This window comes from Castor canadensis, chromosome 12 (assembly GCF_047511655.1).
Source record: "Castor canadensis chromosome 12, mCasCan1.hap1v2, whole genome shotgun sequence".
NCBI classification, from domain to species: Eukaryota; Metazoa; Chordata; class Mammalia; order Rodentia; family Castoridae; genus Castor; species Castor canadensis.
In genome coordinates, this window is record NC_133397.1 from 47,259,902 (window position 1) to 47,277,045 (window position 17,144).

General features: G+C 42.4%; 1 protein-coding gene across 7 annotated transcripts in view; it reads left to right on the forward strand.

Moving 5' to 3' along the window:
* Sptbn1 (spectrin beta, non-erythrocytic 1) overlaps window positions 1-17,144 on the forward strand; it is a 173,006-nt gene that overhangs the window by 127,274 nt on the left and 28,588 nt on the right. For all 7 annotated transcript variants that reach the window (XM_020184677.2, XM_020184675.2, XM_074049714.1 and 4 more), the window contains 8 exons: window positions 778-936; window positions 1,614-1,916; window positions 3,701-3,854; window positions 4,557-5,427; window positions 5,510-5,647; window positions 6,456-7,212; window positions 7,998-8,200; window positions 13,525-13,615. In XM_020184677.2, coding sequence (XP_020040266.1) covers window positions 778-936; window positions 1,614-1,916; window positions 3,701-3,854; window positions 4,557-5,427; window positions 5,510-5,647; window positions 6,456-7,212; window positions 7,998-8,200; window positions 13,525-13,615 — 2,676 coding nt within the window. The remainder of the gene's footprint in view (window positions 1-777; window positions 937-1,613; window positions 1,917-3,700; window positions 3,855-4,556; window positions 5,428-5,509; window positions 5,648-6,455; window positions 7,213-7,997; window positions 8,201-13,524; window positions 13,616-17,144) is intronic.

Genomic DNA, 17,144 nt, shown 5'->3' on the forward strand with positions numbered 1-17,144 from the left:
GGACAGTGTTAGGCAGTCAACTCAAGCATCTTCAGATGTAGAAAGGAGGACTGGAAGCCTTATTTCATGTGTTTGGAATCGAGGACTGGAAGCCTTATTTCATGTGTTTGGAATCTCTGGGGTTTGTGGGGTTTAGATGTTATCTCCTTTGTCAGATAAATAATTTCCACAATTGTGCCTATTTTCATCTGCAGTCATAGACTTTCACAGTGGACATTATTTTGAACTAAAAATTTGAGAAGTCCAAAACTCTGGTCAATTGTACACACTTAAATTCCTTTGAGGGGAATGTTTGTATTTTATTTTAAATGTGAGGCAAGGCATATTTTGTAGGAATGAATTTAATGTGGATAATAAGTCAGCATTTTGAAACAAATACTCAGATATGAATTTTTAAAAAGTGGCAATGGTAAAGCAAATGAGATTCATAGAATGATTTCATCCTGAGAAAAATATTTATCTTTTTTTACATGATCAGAGCTATTTAAAATAATTTTACTTTGTGTCCTCTTACATATAGGAGGTTTATAATTTAATTGCATTTCCCCATATTTACACTTTTGTTTTCTAAGCCCTGCACAGCTTTTTAAGTAGGGGAGAGCATTCCTATGAGGCTACAACATGAGAAAAAAATCTCAAGGTTTAAGAGTGCATGAGAGTTGGAACAGAATTTCCCTTTCAAGTTCTCAAGTCATTTTGAGAAGTACTAGCTGTTGGCAGTAGTCAGAGACAGTTCCTTGAACATTGCAGGAAACCATTCTTTTTCCACTTGCGCAGGCCTGGGAAAGACTGGAAAAAGCGGAACATGAGAGAGAACTGGCCCTGCGGAATGAGCTCATACGACAAGAGAAACTGGAACAGCTCGCCCGCAGATTTGATCGCAAGGCAGCTATGAGAGAGACTTGGCTGAGCGAAAACCAACGCCTGGTGTCTCAGGTCCTGTTCTCCACATTCCTAAGGAAACCATTCTAGTACAGTCAGGAAACATTGGCCCTACCTGCGAGGTCCTGGGTCATACACAGCTGCTTATCACCATCCATTGTTGGGGTTACTGTCTTGTCATCTTGCCTGCTTCCATGAAGAGGATGTTTATAATTTCCAGTGTATTCTCTCTTTTATTTATTTAACTTGTCATAGACTTGGAAGCAGCTCAAGCAGTTTGTTCAGAGTCATTGAGTGTGTGTGAACCATTCACATTTTTATAACTTTTAAAAATTACCCTTTCCTTCCATCTTTGACCAACCAGCCTTCAAGGCAATGAGACTGGTTTTGAAATAAAAGTGGCTTTGTTTTCCTTGTCTTGCTAGAGCTATCACCTGCTCAGGTCTCTTTAGTCAGGTGCTGTATATGAGCTGGGCCCCTCTGAAGAGTGAGAAGTTGCTGATGTGTTTTGGAGAGAGCATCTAAGTTCAAGCAGAGTCTTAAGGGAAGGCAGAAATCAGGAGATAGATTTCACAGATTTGACCCTGCCTGCCTGCCTTCCTCTCTTCTTCTCACGTTCTCTTGCTCTCCTCTCTCTCTTTCTTTTCTTTTCCTTTCTTTCTCTACTTTTTTTTTCTTTTTCTTTCTTCTTGAATGACTTACTTTGTTTCTTTCATTCCATTTCTCTGTAGGACAACTTTGGATTTGACCTTCCTGCAGTTGAAGCCGCCACAAAAAAGCATGAGGCCATTGAGACAGACATTGCTGCATACGAGGAACGGGTGCAGGCCGTGGTGGCTGTGGCCAGGGAACTTGAGACGGAGAACTACCATGACATCAAGCGCATCACAGCAAGGAAGGACAATGTCATCCGGCTCTGGGAATACCTGCTGGAATTGCTCAGAGCCCGGAGGCAGCGTCTCGAAATGAACCTAGGCCTGCAAAAGATATTCCAGGAAATGCTCTACATTATGGACTGGATGGATGAAATGAAGGTAACACTTGACTGAAAGTAGGAGGGGCCAACCAGGCATTTTATTCTGTGGAATCTACCCACAACCTCCTCAATATATACTTGTTACCCTTGCCTAATACCCACTCTGTAAGCCAGAGTGGCCACACTACCCATGAGAAGATTGTTAGCTCACAAGTTCAGTGAAGTGTGAAAAAGTTGTGATGAAGACCAGTTCGATAGCTGACTGTCTGTTACTGTAATTTAGATCTAACTTAAACATATTCCATTGTAGGGAATTAAATTGTGGTTTTTAATTCTTTGGAGGTACAGTAACTTTCACTTGATCTCATTGATCTTTCTAAGTATAAGTGATACTTCTCTGGGGAGATGTTGTGAGAATGTACGAGGGTAATAGGAAAAGTAGACAGAGGGCAAGCCAAGACAGGCATCCAGAGTTGAGATCATGCATGCTTGCATTGTCTAATCTCTTTTGAGCCTCCTTTCTTCATCTTTTTATGAAGCTTATACTTACTGTCTGCCTCAGCTGATCATTGCAAGGTTTGGAGTATGGTAATGCATGTACAGATGGTAGGATGGGGCAGGATGGTAATGGCTGCTGATGCTGGTTTGTGCTTCTTCCTTCCATTACAGACAACTCTGCACATAGCTTTGTCCTACCCAGTTAAGAGACCTGCCCTTGTGCCACAGCCCCATGCTTCTTTGTGTCCTCTGATGTAGGCTTTAGAATGCTCATTATGTTAACTAGTTGTCCAGCTGGGAGGCATTTAGCCTTGAAGATAGACTAGAAGAGAGCAGTTTTTACACAATCTTGTGAGGCCTCCTTTCTCTCAGGACACTGTGTTCTCAAGCTTGATATTGCGTAAGATGTTTCCTTCCCTGGATGTCAGCCCTCATCTGTTACTTACCTCTTGAACTGCTCTGGCAGAAAGGCAAGGTCACCTGTTACCATCAGTTTTTCCTTCTGATTGTCTCAGATTTACAGTGTTCTTAGGTGTAGTCTATCTTGACTTCTTAAAATAGAAATGTTCATAAAATGTAGCAGAGGTGCTTCTCATTTTAAAGTTATGATAAACATAATTCATGTTAGATTAGAGATTTCCTCAGAAATTTTATGAGCAAATAGAAATTCCATGTGGAGAGGACGTAACACAATTGATGGAAAAAATTTGGCTGCTTGATGGAAGAAAAAAAATGTCAGTGGGTTCAAGATTCAACAGGGTTTACTAAGTATTACAGTCACTTGACCCTACTTTTAAGATGTGGCTTATAAGCTTTTCAACTAGATTCTTCTCCCATTGATGACAGAAGTGTCATAGAAGCATACCAATAAACTCTCATAAGAGGAAAAGTATTCACTCAAGAGGCCAGCAACTTCTAAGAGGTTTCTTTAAACTTTGAAGTACACAAGTCTATAACCTTTATCTTTTACCTTCTTGAATAGTGTTACTGTAACCTTTTCTTCTTAAAGCCTAGGATTATGTTTTGGAACCCTTCATACAGGTTCCCACACACAAAAAAAGGTTCCTTTTTTTTTTTTTTTCTGTTCTGTGTTTTTTATTATGGATTTGGTTGGTTTATTCTAAGGTAGATGGTCCTTAATTTATTATGTCTGTCCTGATGCTAGCTTTCAGGTTTGTTCTGTTTTTCTCTGGCTTGTTTATCATCTTCCCCTAAAGGTGTGGGGTCAGTGGCAAGCCAGAGAAAGGTGCCACTTGGTTGCTGGATCTGCTTATCCAAAGATTATGTGTTGCTGAAGTCAAGGTTGTTTTCACAGACGTCCTTTCTGTTGCCTCTTGTGCACAGGTGCTATTATTATCTCAAGACTATGGCAAACACTTGCTTGGTGTGGAAGACCTGTTACAGAAGCATGCCCTGGTTGAAGCAGACATTGGAATTCAGGCAGAGCGTGTAAGAGGTGTCAATGCCTCTGCCCAGAAGTTTGCAACAGATGGGGAAGGTAGGAGTGGATCGTTCTCCACAGTGCCTTCTTGACACCAGAGACCCAGTCCTATAGAAGTACCTGAGTTGCACATGTCAGTGGGCTTTTGAAGTTACTGTGCCACTGTAGGTTCCTGGTGGGTTGGTCTACTTCTGGGTGATGAGGTTTCAGTGGAGTAGAATTCTGGACACTTTAACTCTGTGTCTTTTTCCCAAAATAGGTGTTTTTCTTAAATAATCACATGCTGCTTGGCTTTGAATGGCTTGACATTTGGGAGTGAAACTCTGCCAGGCCACACTCAATACAAATGTGTAACCAGTAGCCCAATATGGCTGCTCCAGCAGATTAAGCTTTCACACCTGGTTGCATCTGCAGATGCTTAGAGGGATTTGGCTTTGCTCCTTATATTTTTAGAAACATAAATGCAGTTGCCTTCTTTTATATGCAGTTGAATCAAAGCATGTGATTCATGTTTTCTTGATTCATGAATTATCATTTTGTCTACATTTGAGCCAAAAGAATAATGCGTGTCATTACCTTCCCTTCTGTTCCAGTGAAGATTGTAGGAGGTACTCTGTTGCTTTCTTATATGGCCCTGCCTTAAGAATTGAACTGCCAATCAACACTTAGGACATAGGGTATAGCTTGCTACCTGCAAATGAGGAGGAACCCCTGCTAACTCTGTCAGACACTCATATCTCTTCCTTGGTGTTAAAACAGGCTACAAGCCCTGTGACCCCCAGGTGATCCGGGACCGTGTGGCCCACATGGAGTTCTGCTATCAAGAACTTTGCCAACTGGCAGCCGAGCGTCGGGCCCGCCTGGAAGAGTCCCGTCGCCTTTGGAAGTTCTTCTGGGAGATGGCAGAAGAGGAAGGCTGGATACGGGAAAAGGAGAAGATCTTGTCCTCTGATGATTATGGTAAAGACCTGACCAGTGTCATGCGCCTGCTTAGTAAGCACCGGGCATTTGAGGATGAGATGAGTGGCCGCAGTGGCCACTTTGAGCAGGCCATCAAAGAAGGTGAAGACATGATCGCGGAGGAGCACTTTGGATCCGAAAAGATCCGTGAGAGGATCATTTATATCCGGGAGCAGTGGGCCAACCTGGAGCAGCTCTCAGCCATTCGGAAGAAACGCTTGGAGGAGGCCTCGCTGCTGCACCAGTTCCAGGCAGATGCTGATGACATCGATGCCTGGATGCTGGACATCCTCAAGATTGTCTCCAGCAATGACGTGGGCCACGATGAGTACTCCACACAGTCTCTGGTGAAAAAACACAAGGATGTGGCTGAAGAGATCACCAACTATAGGCCCACGATCGACACACTGCATGAGCAAGCCAGCGCCCTCCCCCAGGCACACGCAGAGTCTCCAGATGTGAGGGGTCGGCTGGCAGGCATCGAGGAACGCTACAAGGAAGTGGCAGAGCTGACACGACTGAGGAAGCAGGCCCTGCAGGACACCCTGGCCCTGTATAAGATGTTCAGTGAGGCTGATGCCTGTGAGCTCTGGATTGATGAGAAGGAACAGTGGCTCAACAACATGCAGATCCCAGAGAAGCTGGAGGACCTGGAGGTCATCCAGCACAGGTAAGTGGAGGTTCCAGGAGTGCTGGCTGTCATCTTGTAACCACCAGTGACGATGGAAGTCATAACTCTATTGTCTTTTCAGATTTGAGAGCCTAGAACCAGAAATGAACAACCAGGCTTCCCGGGTTGCAGTGGTGAACCAGATTGCACGCCAGCTGATGCACAGTGGCCACCCCAGTGAGAAGGAAATCAAAGCCCAGCAGGACAAACTCAACACGAGGTGAGCATGAGGCCAGCAGTGTGCCAGCTGCCGTTTGTGGGGCTAGGGAGGATGAGGTCACTGAGCCTTACTGTGAGGAACTCCTGCATGCAGTCACTGACATTGCAACACTGATGTCATGACTTTGGCATCTGACTTTCAACATGTTTTCATCCTTCTTTTGTAAGAAGTGGCTTTGAAGGTGAGGTGATGTCATTTGACACAGGAGGATGTACAGAGTCAGCCCAGCACCTACCTCTCTCTTCACTGAAGTTAAGGCCTTGGTGTGGCCTGTACCCAGTGTGGTAGCAGACAGAAGGTGGCACCTGTGCTATCCCTTTTTAAATGATTTTTGGAACAAGATTCTAGAGAGTTTGAGGCTTAATTTGCCAATGAAAGTTCCAATTGTCAGGGTAGACCTTTCTCCTAGTTTTATCTTTCTACTGAACAAACACATTTGAGTAGGTTGTGGTGGATAGTTGGCCTCAGTTCTGAAGGTTGCCATCAGCCTTTGGGTTTAGGAAGTGTTCCTTAAGAGCAGTTCAGAGCTGAATAGGGTGTATATGGCAGATAGGAGCTAGTGGGCACTGTGAGGCAGATATGTTACAGCTGCTCAGGTTGGAGAGCTTTACATATCCATCTTTGTGTCATGCATCTGTGAGCCATTTCTATATTTGGTGTCAATTTTCTGAGTGAGATGATTTTCCAGAAAACATACAGTCAAGGCAAAGATGGAGGGGAAAATATCGGCAGCTTTAACCATGACTTCTCTTTGGTATCTAGCCATGAATTCAGTTTCCTGTTTTCATTCTGCTCCCTGCACTCACAGGTGGAGTCAGTTCAGAGAACTGGTCGACAGGAAGAAGGATGCACTTTTGTCTGCCTTGAGCATCCAGAACTACCATCTTGAATGCAATGAAACCAAATCCTGGATTCGAGAAAAGACAAAGGTTATTGAGTCTACCCAAGACCTAGGCAATGACCTGGCTGGCGTCATGGCCCTACAGCGCAAGCTGACTGGCATGGAACGAGACTTGGTTGCCATCGAGGCAAAGCTGAGTGACCTGCAGAAGGAGGCAGAGAAGCTGGAGTCTGAGCACCCTGACCAGGCTCAGGCCATTCTGTCTCGGCTGGCCGAGATCAGTGACGTATGGGAGGAGATGAAGACCACCCTGAAGAATCGAGAGGCTTCCCTGGGAGAAGCCAGCAAGCTACAACAGTTCCTGCGGGACTTGGATGACTTTCAGTCCTGGCTCTCCAGAACGCAGACAGCCATTGCCTCGGAGGACATGCCCAACACCCTGACTGAGGCAGAGAAGCTTCTCACACAGCATGAGAACATCAAAAACGAAATTGACAACTATGAGGAAGACTACCAGAAGATGAGGGACATGGGTGAGATGGTCACCCAGGGACAGACTGATGCCCAGTACATGTTTCTGCGGCAGCGACTGCAGGCCTTGGACACTGGATGGAACGAGCTCCACAAAATGTGGGAGAACAGACAAAATCTCCTTTCCCAGTCTCATGCCTACCAGCAGTTCCTTAGGGACACAAAACAAGCTGAAGCCTTTCTTAATAACCAGGTAACATTTGTCACTGCCTTTGCTTCCTTCCTGTTGAGCAGGCCCGACTGCCATTTAAAATCTTGTGGCCAGGCAACTGGTTTAAACCATGCCTGTATGAACTTAAGTGGATAATTTTAACAGACAGATTTTTTTTTCCCTGACTCTAATGGAATTGAAATCCATCGCAATGTAGGGAATAGGAATTAAAGACTTCTGAGGAAACTGTCTTGCAACGTATAGCTCCATTTCAAGTGTTATTGAGATCCTCGAATGTTTGTGGTATTTTCTCATAATATTCCACTTAATTGGCAACATTGTGTGAAGTACTAATTCAATTTAAAGGGTATAGTGAGTGGGTGTTTTTGACCAAATGGTTCTTCCTTGCTGTAGAGGTTCAAGAACTCCACTCAAAGACACAGTGGAGATAGAACAAAAACAGCTGAGGATGATTGCTGACATCTATTGTTAATCTGTCTTAGAAGCTAGATATAAGGGCTTTATTGCTATTGCCTTCATGAGCAAGACAGGACCTTTGTGGCTGACAAAACTTCAGTTGCTTTCCTTTGGGGGGAAAGGTTAGAGCATTTAATTTCTTAGGGAATTTAGTTACTTTTGATGTACCACTTGGACTTTTTGCCTTTCAACTTTGAATGTTATCTGATTCAATAGATTATTTTATGTAAGTGCAATGAAGCAATCAAGTGTTACAGGGTTTGTTGCAAGGAAATGTAGAACATAGGAAAAAGAGTTCTTTTGTTAATCTTTCATGCTACTATGATTTTTTTTTCCTCTTTTAAAACAAGGAGTATGTTTTGGCTCATACTGAGATGCCCACTACCCTGGAAGGAGCTGAAGCAGCTATTAAAAAACAAGAGGACTTTATGACCACAATGGATGCCAATGAGGAGAAGATCAATGCTGTTGTAGAGACAGGCCGGAGGCTGGTGAGCGATGGGAACATCAACTCAGATCGCATCCAGGAGAAGGTGGACTCTATTGATGACAGGTACAGTTTTCTGAGATTTTGAAGGAAGTCCTGCATCCTGGGACTCTTGTACTTCTGAGTCATTGGCCCTTAGGCCTGGGGGGTGTAAGTCTGCCAGTGGGCAGAATGTGGACACCAAGCAAATGTCATCTATCCACGCAGAAACTTAGTGGTGTGTGTCCACCTGAGAATATGGTTGTTGTAAGACATATACACGTGTCCACCAAAGAAAAGAGGGCCTGCAAAGTCAAGCTAATCCTCAACCAAAGATCTGTAAGAGTTGTAATGTTGGGTAGTGATTGAATATAAGCCATTGGCATGTCACTGAGTCCCTAAAAACCAGACTTTTCCCGCCCCAAGCCACATTTGCCTTCATCCATGTGAAACTTCTAAAACCTGTCAGGAGAGAGGAAGGGAAGGTGAGATTTGCTTGTTCTGGGTATCTGGCAGAGCCACACAGAAACATTATCTGGCCTTTCTTAGAAAATGACTTGCATAATGCATAGGATCTTTCTCATGATGGAAGAAAATGGCACTTTGCTGTTCTGCCAGGGCATTTCCAGGATTAGAGAACTCTTTTCATTTCCTTTTTTTTTTTTAGTTTTTAATTTTTAATTAATTTTTTTTCTTTCTTTTTTGAAATATTTCCTCCCTAGCTTGAAGGCCAGTATACTACGTTTCACCCTAACTCTGCCTTGCCCTGGTTACTGAAGTGAGAGACCAAGGCATATCAAAATTTGGGTGCACCAGCGTGGACCAGTTCATTCCTGGGCTGGCCCATATACATCAGTCATTAACCTCTGTTCTTTTTTTTTTTTTCTTTTAAATTTTATCTTTGATTTATCATACATTAATAATATGAGAGGATTTCATCGTGATAATTCCATACATGTGTGCAGTGTAGCTTGAACAAGTTCACCCCCTCTGTTATATTCCCATTCACCCTCTCCTTTCTCTCCTTTCTCAAACAGTGTTTGGTGGGTTTCATTATGCTGTCTTCATGTGTATATATGCATTTTACTTCCATCCTCTTCACCCCTCAGTACCCTTTCTTTCTCCCCTTGCAGTTTTATTTATTTATTTTTTTGGTGGTACTGGGGTTTGAACTTAGGGCTTCCCACTTGCTAACCAGGTGCTCTACCACTCAAGCCACTCTACTAACACCTCTGCTCTAATGGATCTTCTCTGGTTGCAGTTTAGGTTAGATTCAGGGGTTCATTTTAAGACTGATGTTACGGTTTCTCACATACAATGCAAAAGGAAGAACTGCTTGCTGGAGCTTTCTCTTGTTTGCCACATCTAAAAGGGTCTCCCAGAACTATGGAGTAGGTCAACATAAAATAAGGTGTGCGTTAGAGAGAGGAGTTATTCACATTCCCATAAATATTGAGTTCCCAGCTGTACCATTCAGTCTTTCTTTCTGCACTGATTTAGAGCCTAAACTATATGTTCTATGGAATTTGGTGTAATTTTTACTAATTATAATTTATATCTATTGCTTTTAAAATAGATACCCCCAAAAAAAGTCCTCCCACCAAAGCCTTCTTAAATTCGTGTAAGAAACAAGGATTGAGCAACTCTCTATCTAGAGAAAAAGAATTTCTTTGGTTCCTCCATGTTAAATGCATGTAGCTCGTTTCCTCAAGGCAGACTTGGCCCTGAGACAACGTGTATTCAGGCAGACATGCAGCTGCTCTGTTCCTTCCTGGGTTTATTTATATGTCCCTCAGTGCTGCAGCTGCACAAGGCTGTTGGAGGCAGGTGATACTGTCAAAACTAGTGACTGCTGGATTAGAAAGAGTTTGAGCAATCCTCAGTTGTAGCTTAACCTTTCTTTTGCCCTTGACTGAGAGTCTGCACTCCTGAAGTTCCAGGGCTTCCTTGGGACTTCTCTGTTTTAAAAAAAGAAATAGAAGGAGGATCCTAAACTAGCAATAAGCAGAAGAAAGATGGAAGAGGATGGGGTTCCTATTAATTTGCCATCAGGATAACTATCTTTTCTTATTTCAGCTAGTGTCATCTGAATTCTGGTTTCACTTTATTATCCTCAGAATCCTCAAGATCTGAAACTAACCCTAGAGGATCCTTGTCTGTTATAAAAGCATATAAATCAGTGAATTCCAGGTGTTGTTAGGGGCACAAGCTAACTAAACATCTAAACCTCCACATCTAATTTTCTTGTCCAGCATATTTTTACACTTCAGTAAGTTGTTGAAAGTACCAGAACAAGGATGCTGACTCTACCAGATGTGTCCTTAGTGCCTGTGACTGGGTGGAAACCAGCCTGCTGTCCAACAGTCTGCCCCAGGGGTATGAAATGGGAGGGAGCCTCCTAGCTAAAAGGAAAATTCGAGCCACAGCACAGTCCTTGGCGAGTAAGAAACAGTTCCAGCTTCATGAATCAGAGCCCTATATCTCAAGGGAAAATGCTTACAGTTAGCAAACTATTTTACTCCAGCAGCTGGGGATCTTTAGTTCTTTAGAGGAAACAGATATACCCAGTTTCTGCTTCATGTGATGTGGGAGCTTTTGAGCCTTGTTATGGGGACAGGAGATGAGAGATAGAAATAAAGGAAGAGAACCTTGCCCCAAAGAGTACTGTGGAGAAACTATGGAATTTACAGCCACATTTTAGAAAAGTCCTTTTGGGGTCCTTTCCTGGGATTGAATCAATGATCCAAATTTGAGCAATGGTTTCCAAGTTTCACTTCCCATGAGTACCACTGGTTGCCATTGGTAAAGTTAGGCCACGCCCACTTATTTCAAGTCTTTGAGCTAGCGACTTAGCTGCTTGCATGGCCAGCTTGACTTCTCAGAGCAAACAAAGGCCATCACCATGCCACACATAGAGCAGTGGCATTTGTTGTCTTGTTCTCTTTTCTTCATAGTCCCACTGTAAGAATTAAAGATGTCCTGGGGAGAGAAATTTTCTGGGTATGCATGAGATTTAATTACGTAAGAAGTGCATTTAGATTCTGTCTGGTTATCTTCCTTAAGGAATGTTTTAGACAGTTTGAAGCTGTGTTCAATTCCATGATTTCCACAAGTATCAGGATACAGTTTGTGGCACTTTTCTGAGATTCTGTGATGAAGGAAGTGGCAGGAGTCCTCTATTTTGTCACTAACTCCAACTTCAATTGCTTCCCTCCTGAAGAAGATTGACTTTATTTTTTTAAACTCTCATAGAAATACAGCTGGAGTGAGGTACAGCTGGACTGAGGGTAGGGAACTTTAAGAAATTTCTTGACATTTCTTACCACCCACCTTTTTAGATCGATGACTTGCTTTTTTTTTTTTTTTTTTTGGTGCAGTAGGTGGACTGGGGTTTGAACTCAGGGCTTCACACTAGCAAAGCAGGCACTCTACCACTCAAGCCACACCTCCAGTCCACTTAGGTTATTTTGGAGATGGGGGGGTCTCACGAACTGTTTGCCTATGGGAACTGCCATCCTCTCTATCTCAGCCTCCCAAGTAGCTGGTACTATAGGCGTTAGCCACCAGCACGCAGCTTAGATGACTAATTTTTTTTTTTTTTTAGCCCAGATTCATTAAAGCTTTATTTTATTTTTTGGTTTCTGAAGAAGTGTAGCTATAACAAAATGTCTTTGGCCTTTATTATTATTATTTTTGTGGTACCAGGGCTTGAACTCAGGGCCTTCACCTTAAGCCACTCCACCAGTACTTTTTGTGATGGGTTTTTTCAAGATAGGGTCTCACACACTGTTTGCCCTGGCTAGCTTCAAACTGTGATCCTCCTGATATCTGCCTCCTGGGTGGCTAGGATTACAGGCCCGAGCCACCAGCACCCGGCTTATTATTCTTTGTTGTTATAACTACTCCCCTTTATCTCTTCTCTAGCAATGCCATTTTAGTACTTTTTCCTAAGCCTTGGAGTTACGTAGTATTTAATATGTGAAACTCTTTTCATTTAGCATTATATAATAAATAGTTTTCTATGTTTGCATTTTGCCTAAGTGACATTGACATGTTAAGATTCCTTTTCCTATGGGAAGCTATGGAACCCCTTTCAGCCTAAAAATAAACAAACAAATAAATAAATAAATGAAAAGACCTTTCATGTATCTAACATATACATGACCACTACTATTTCCATTTATAATATTCTTATAATTCTGTAGTCCCTGGCACCTGATGGAGCCATAGGAGCAGGGCCTTTTCCTCTGGTTCTCCAGGCAGCTGATGATTGCATTGCTGAGACAGCCAGTCGTTTCATCAGCATATTAAGGGCCTATGTAACATGTGACATCACTGTAAGATCTTTCTGCTGGGGAAGCTTCTTCAACCCTCATTCAGTAGCACATGTTCCTGAGCTGCTCTTTCTCAGCTTTGTGGGAATTCAAGGTTGTTCTCTCCTTACCCTGCCATAGGAGAAATGGATGATGGAAGACTGTTCTGCCCACTTACCTCCCTGGGCACATACATCAATGAATTGCTTTAAGAGTCAGAATGAAAAACACAACAGTTTTCCTGGGTGTTCTCTGTGCCTTTGCTCCTCTTAATACCCTGAATGTAGACTGGCTTTCTTGTGTAGGTAGTCTAGGAGTGCCAGGGAAGCGTCCTCATCGCAGTGCTTCTTGGTCCTCCGTATAGAACAGCTACTCCGATTGCAGTAGTGGTTCTTTTCTTGGCCTTCATACTGCTGCTCTTCATGTACCCATGCCCCTGCTGCTGGAAGGAAATTTGCTAGCAAGTGCAGTGTTCAAGCTGGGGAGTGAGCACCTCATTTCCCTTACTATTCACCAGGTTGAGCAGCAACTTCCAAATCTTACAAGTTTCTTTGTCTAAGGTTTTGTGCTTTCACCTCTGTAAACCTTAGCTACCCTGTTCACTAAGAGTGGGATTGAATAAGAATGTCATGTCACAACTCAAAAATTTTTCATTCCTGGGATTTTTTGTTGTGTTGAATGACTCTCAAGAAATCTAACACAAAGCATTTATGAAAAACTAATTACATGATTATGTGTATTTTCTTAGCCTTGCACCCAAGTATGAGTTTTTTGCAGATAAGTTTCAAATTGTCCATTGACCAAAATGGGTACTCATGCACAGGGCATGCTCAGATTTTTTCCCTATTAGATTAGGAAGCACCAAATTTATGCAGCTATTTGACTCTGTCATTGGCCCATTATGTAGCTTAGACAAGTATTTGGGTACCATGTCTTGCTTATTTGGAGGATGCTAAAATCTCTTGTTCATCTTGCTACCTTCACATAATTGAGAACTGTAAGCAAGCTCTTTTCAACATATATAGAAACCCAGGAAAGAAACTGGCTTATAAATTGTCTTTACTTTTTTAAAAATTATTTTCATTATTACTTCCACAGGCATAGGAAGAATCGTGAAGCAGCCAGTGAACTTCTGATGAGATTAAAGGACAATAGGGATCTTCAGAAATTCCTGCAAGATTGTCAGGAGGTATGTTCCTTTCAGTCCCTCCTTTTCTGGTTTCCAATAGTAGTCAGCCAGCATTTGACTGTAAAAAGCCTCTTGAATTATAAAATTAATGAGGTCAGAAATTCATATTATCTGTTTGACCAGCAGATTAGGATATGACACTGTGTCAGTTCTCTACTCTATAAGCTGCCACTTAGAGGAATTAGATATACTGTAATCTAGGATATTACAGTGTAGTACTGTACCATTCAGTTCCAATAGTCATATGTGGCTATTTCTTTTTAAACTAATTAAAATTAAGAGCATAGTTTCACCATCAAACTAGCTGTATTTTAAGTGGTCAGTTGCCAGTGTGACTGGTGACTACCATATTGGACAACACAGCCGTCCAACCTTCCCATCACTGCAGAAGTGTCAGTTGACAGTGATGTCCAGAAATAATCTGCAACCTAAAAGCATTTAGTGTTGTGTCTTAACTTAAAACAAGGTACATTTAAACAGTGTGGAAGGAAAAAACTAACAGGAACTGAAACTGGCTACTAAGTAAAAAAGCACAGATTTAAAAACGTATACCCTCCTTAGGTGTGTGTGTAATACATGAGCAGTAATCCTGATTTTAAACACCAAGTTTTAACATGTGGTATTAATATCATTCTCATACTATTTCATGCTCCCCTGATACATGCATAAACAAACTTCAAAAACTAAAGTTGGCCAGAAATACGTAGTCTTTCTGCAAGCTAGTTGGAGAAAAGCATCTAGCTGACTCCACATGTGTGAGTTCTGACGACGACATATTTTTGTCTGCCAGGGAACTATGGTACAACACAGTTCTCTCTGGTTTGTTAGAATAAATACTCTGGGAGACAAAGATAGGGTGAGGAACATCTACAAGAAGCTCGAGGGACCTGCAAGAGACAAGGAATGTGGGGATAGGATGAGTTTGTGTACTAAGACTACAGCTGAAATCATCAAACACATTGTATGTAAAAGTGTGGCTGTATGTTAAAAGAAATATGGTTCTAATGACAGCCGCGTAAGATCTTCTGTGACAAAAGCTATCCTTCGTGTCCACTGAAGTGCTGTCTTACTGTGGCTCTTGTAATATGCTGTAGCAGATGAACCTTAAGAAGGAAAACCCTAAACCATGTAGCTTAGGGTCTGTCCACTTTCTAGGTTTCTGGGGGATTTTCTTGAAGCCAGATAGGCTAAAGACAGGAGTGCCTCTTCTGAGTGCTGCGCCAGCATAAATAACCAAATGGGTGCTCACATAGAGAGGCATTCATGTCCCAAGACAGAGGGGAACAGTGGACTCGGAAGTGAGTTTGGACAGTGTGTGTGTGTTTGCTACACTGAAGACGAGTGGCCCTTTGCACTGAAGGGATGAAGTGTTTGCAGGCTGAGCAGTGCCTTCCACAGATTGGCATTCCCTGTCATCCTGAGGTTTCCCTTGAAACACTTATCAGTGATGTGTTGTAGCTTCAAGCCATCTTCTTTCAGCGGGGGGGGGGGGGGGGGGGGGGGGGCGTTGGTGGGATCCCATCTTCCTGCTTTTTATTTATTATTATTGTTACATTCTTTGGCAGCCCTGGGGTTTGAACTCAGGGCCTCACACTTACTAGACAGGCTCTCATACCACTTGAGCCACTCTGCAGCTCTCTTTTTGTGATGAGTTTTTTTCAAGATAGGGTCCCTTGAGCTATTTACCTGGGGCCAGTTTTGAACTGCAATCCTCCTATCTCTGCCTCTTGAGTAGCTAGGATTGCAGGTTTGAGTCACTGGTGCCCAGCCCATGTTTCTCCTTTTAGAAAGCAAGTTAATAAGATGGAATTCTTCACCTCACTATGGGAAAGCCGGGGCTGAATTTGAGGAGAGAACGCTAAGGACTGAGCAGATGCGTTCCAGTGAATGTTGGGCATACCTGGAAGCTTGGTCCTACGTGATTTCCCCTCAACGTATGCAGGAAAATTCGGGCTAGGTATTTTTAAATGTCCAGGAGATGATTTTCAGTTCTTGCGACTGCTTTGCCACACCTCCCTGGTCTCTGCCTGTTTCTCCGTGAGCCTCCTAAAAGTTAGTACAACATTGTGTCTGTTGGATATCACACATCAGCACGTATGTATGTATAGTCTGCACGTGACAGAATTTAGGTGAGGTTTGGAGGCTCTAAAATCCTTGGTACAAAAACACAAGCAAAGTGTTGATTTTATACATATGTATGTATATATTATGCTTTACTAGTAACTTTCCATCATTCAGCCTCATTAAGATACACCCCTTGGAAGCCAGAATCTCTGACAATGGAGTTTGTATAGACCAGCGTCACATTTGACAATCTAGCTTTTATGCTGACAGTTATTTACATAGCACCTAGTGGTCAAATTTAATGTCATTACTGGCTGTTCAAGGTGCAGAGAATCCAGAGATTTGTCATTTTCCCCCTACCCCCTCTGTTCTGCATACCCTGACTGGGAGAGGCATGTATTGTAAGATTTGTCCTTATTGCTAGCCCCATAAACTCTGGACAGGAGTAACTATTGCACTAGCAATAGTGTGGATACAAGGAGCATCTTAATCTTTGTGGTGGTGGTATAGTGGGATAGTTTGAAAAAATGGACAAGTTATTTAAAAGCGATGGATTTTTTGTTTTATTCCCTAATACTGCACTTCCTGTTTTCTGAAATTCACATTGTGTTTCAGGAAAGCAGTATAGACGTGTCTGGCACAGGGATGTAAGTTCAGTGCTTTGCTCTTGGCATTTTTGAAAAATCTTTTTCCAATCCACATGGCATTCTTTTCTGCAGAGAATGGAAATATTCTTAAATGATCTTTGTGAATGCCCACAAGTAACAGCTAGCTCTAGCTCCAGAATGCTGATGAAGGCTGATGGCTGACAAACCCCATGCATAGCTCCACACTCGGTGCTTTGTCTGTAGGATGATGCATTCAGCAAAGAGCAGATGGTTTTTAAGCCTCTGATTTTTAGGTAGTGTTTTTTTTTTTTTTTTTAAATCCCTCTTGGGTAGATGGTTATGAATAGCAAAAATATGTGAATGTCCTTGGCACTTTGAATAAATAAATCCTTTCTATTATATAGAATCTCTGTGCATGTAGAATATAAGGACAAATTTTATTGTTTGGTTTCCTTTTAACCTCATTTCTCAGAATGAATGAATAGCCATAATATTCCAGATTTTAGTCACTTAGATAACTTGGTAAGGAAATTTAGTGTTTTTGATGTTGTGTGACAGATCAGTGGTCTTTGATTACAAAGGGCTTTGTAAGATTTACTATTCTTTTCCTCTGTAAAAAGTGACATCAAAGTTACTGCTACCTTTTACTTTCAACCTTGCCCCTCCAGTTCCCCTTCATTTGAATTGCATGAGAAAGGCTAAAGCCCAAGTTCACCCATCCTCAGAGCCAGGAGCTCTTCTCTGACCTGCGTTGCCCTTGTTGATGTCATTTCTAAAGAAAGACCTTCTGTTGTTGAAATAAATGTGTAGAGAAGCCTTTCCCAGCATTGGCCAGAGTGTGAGCCAGTTGCCTTGGG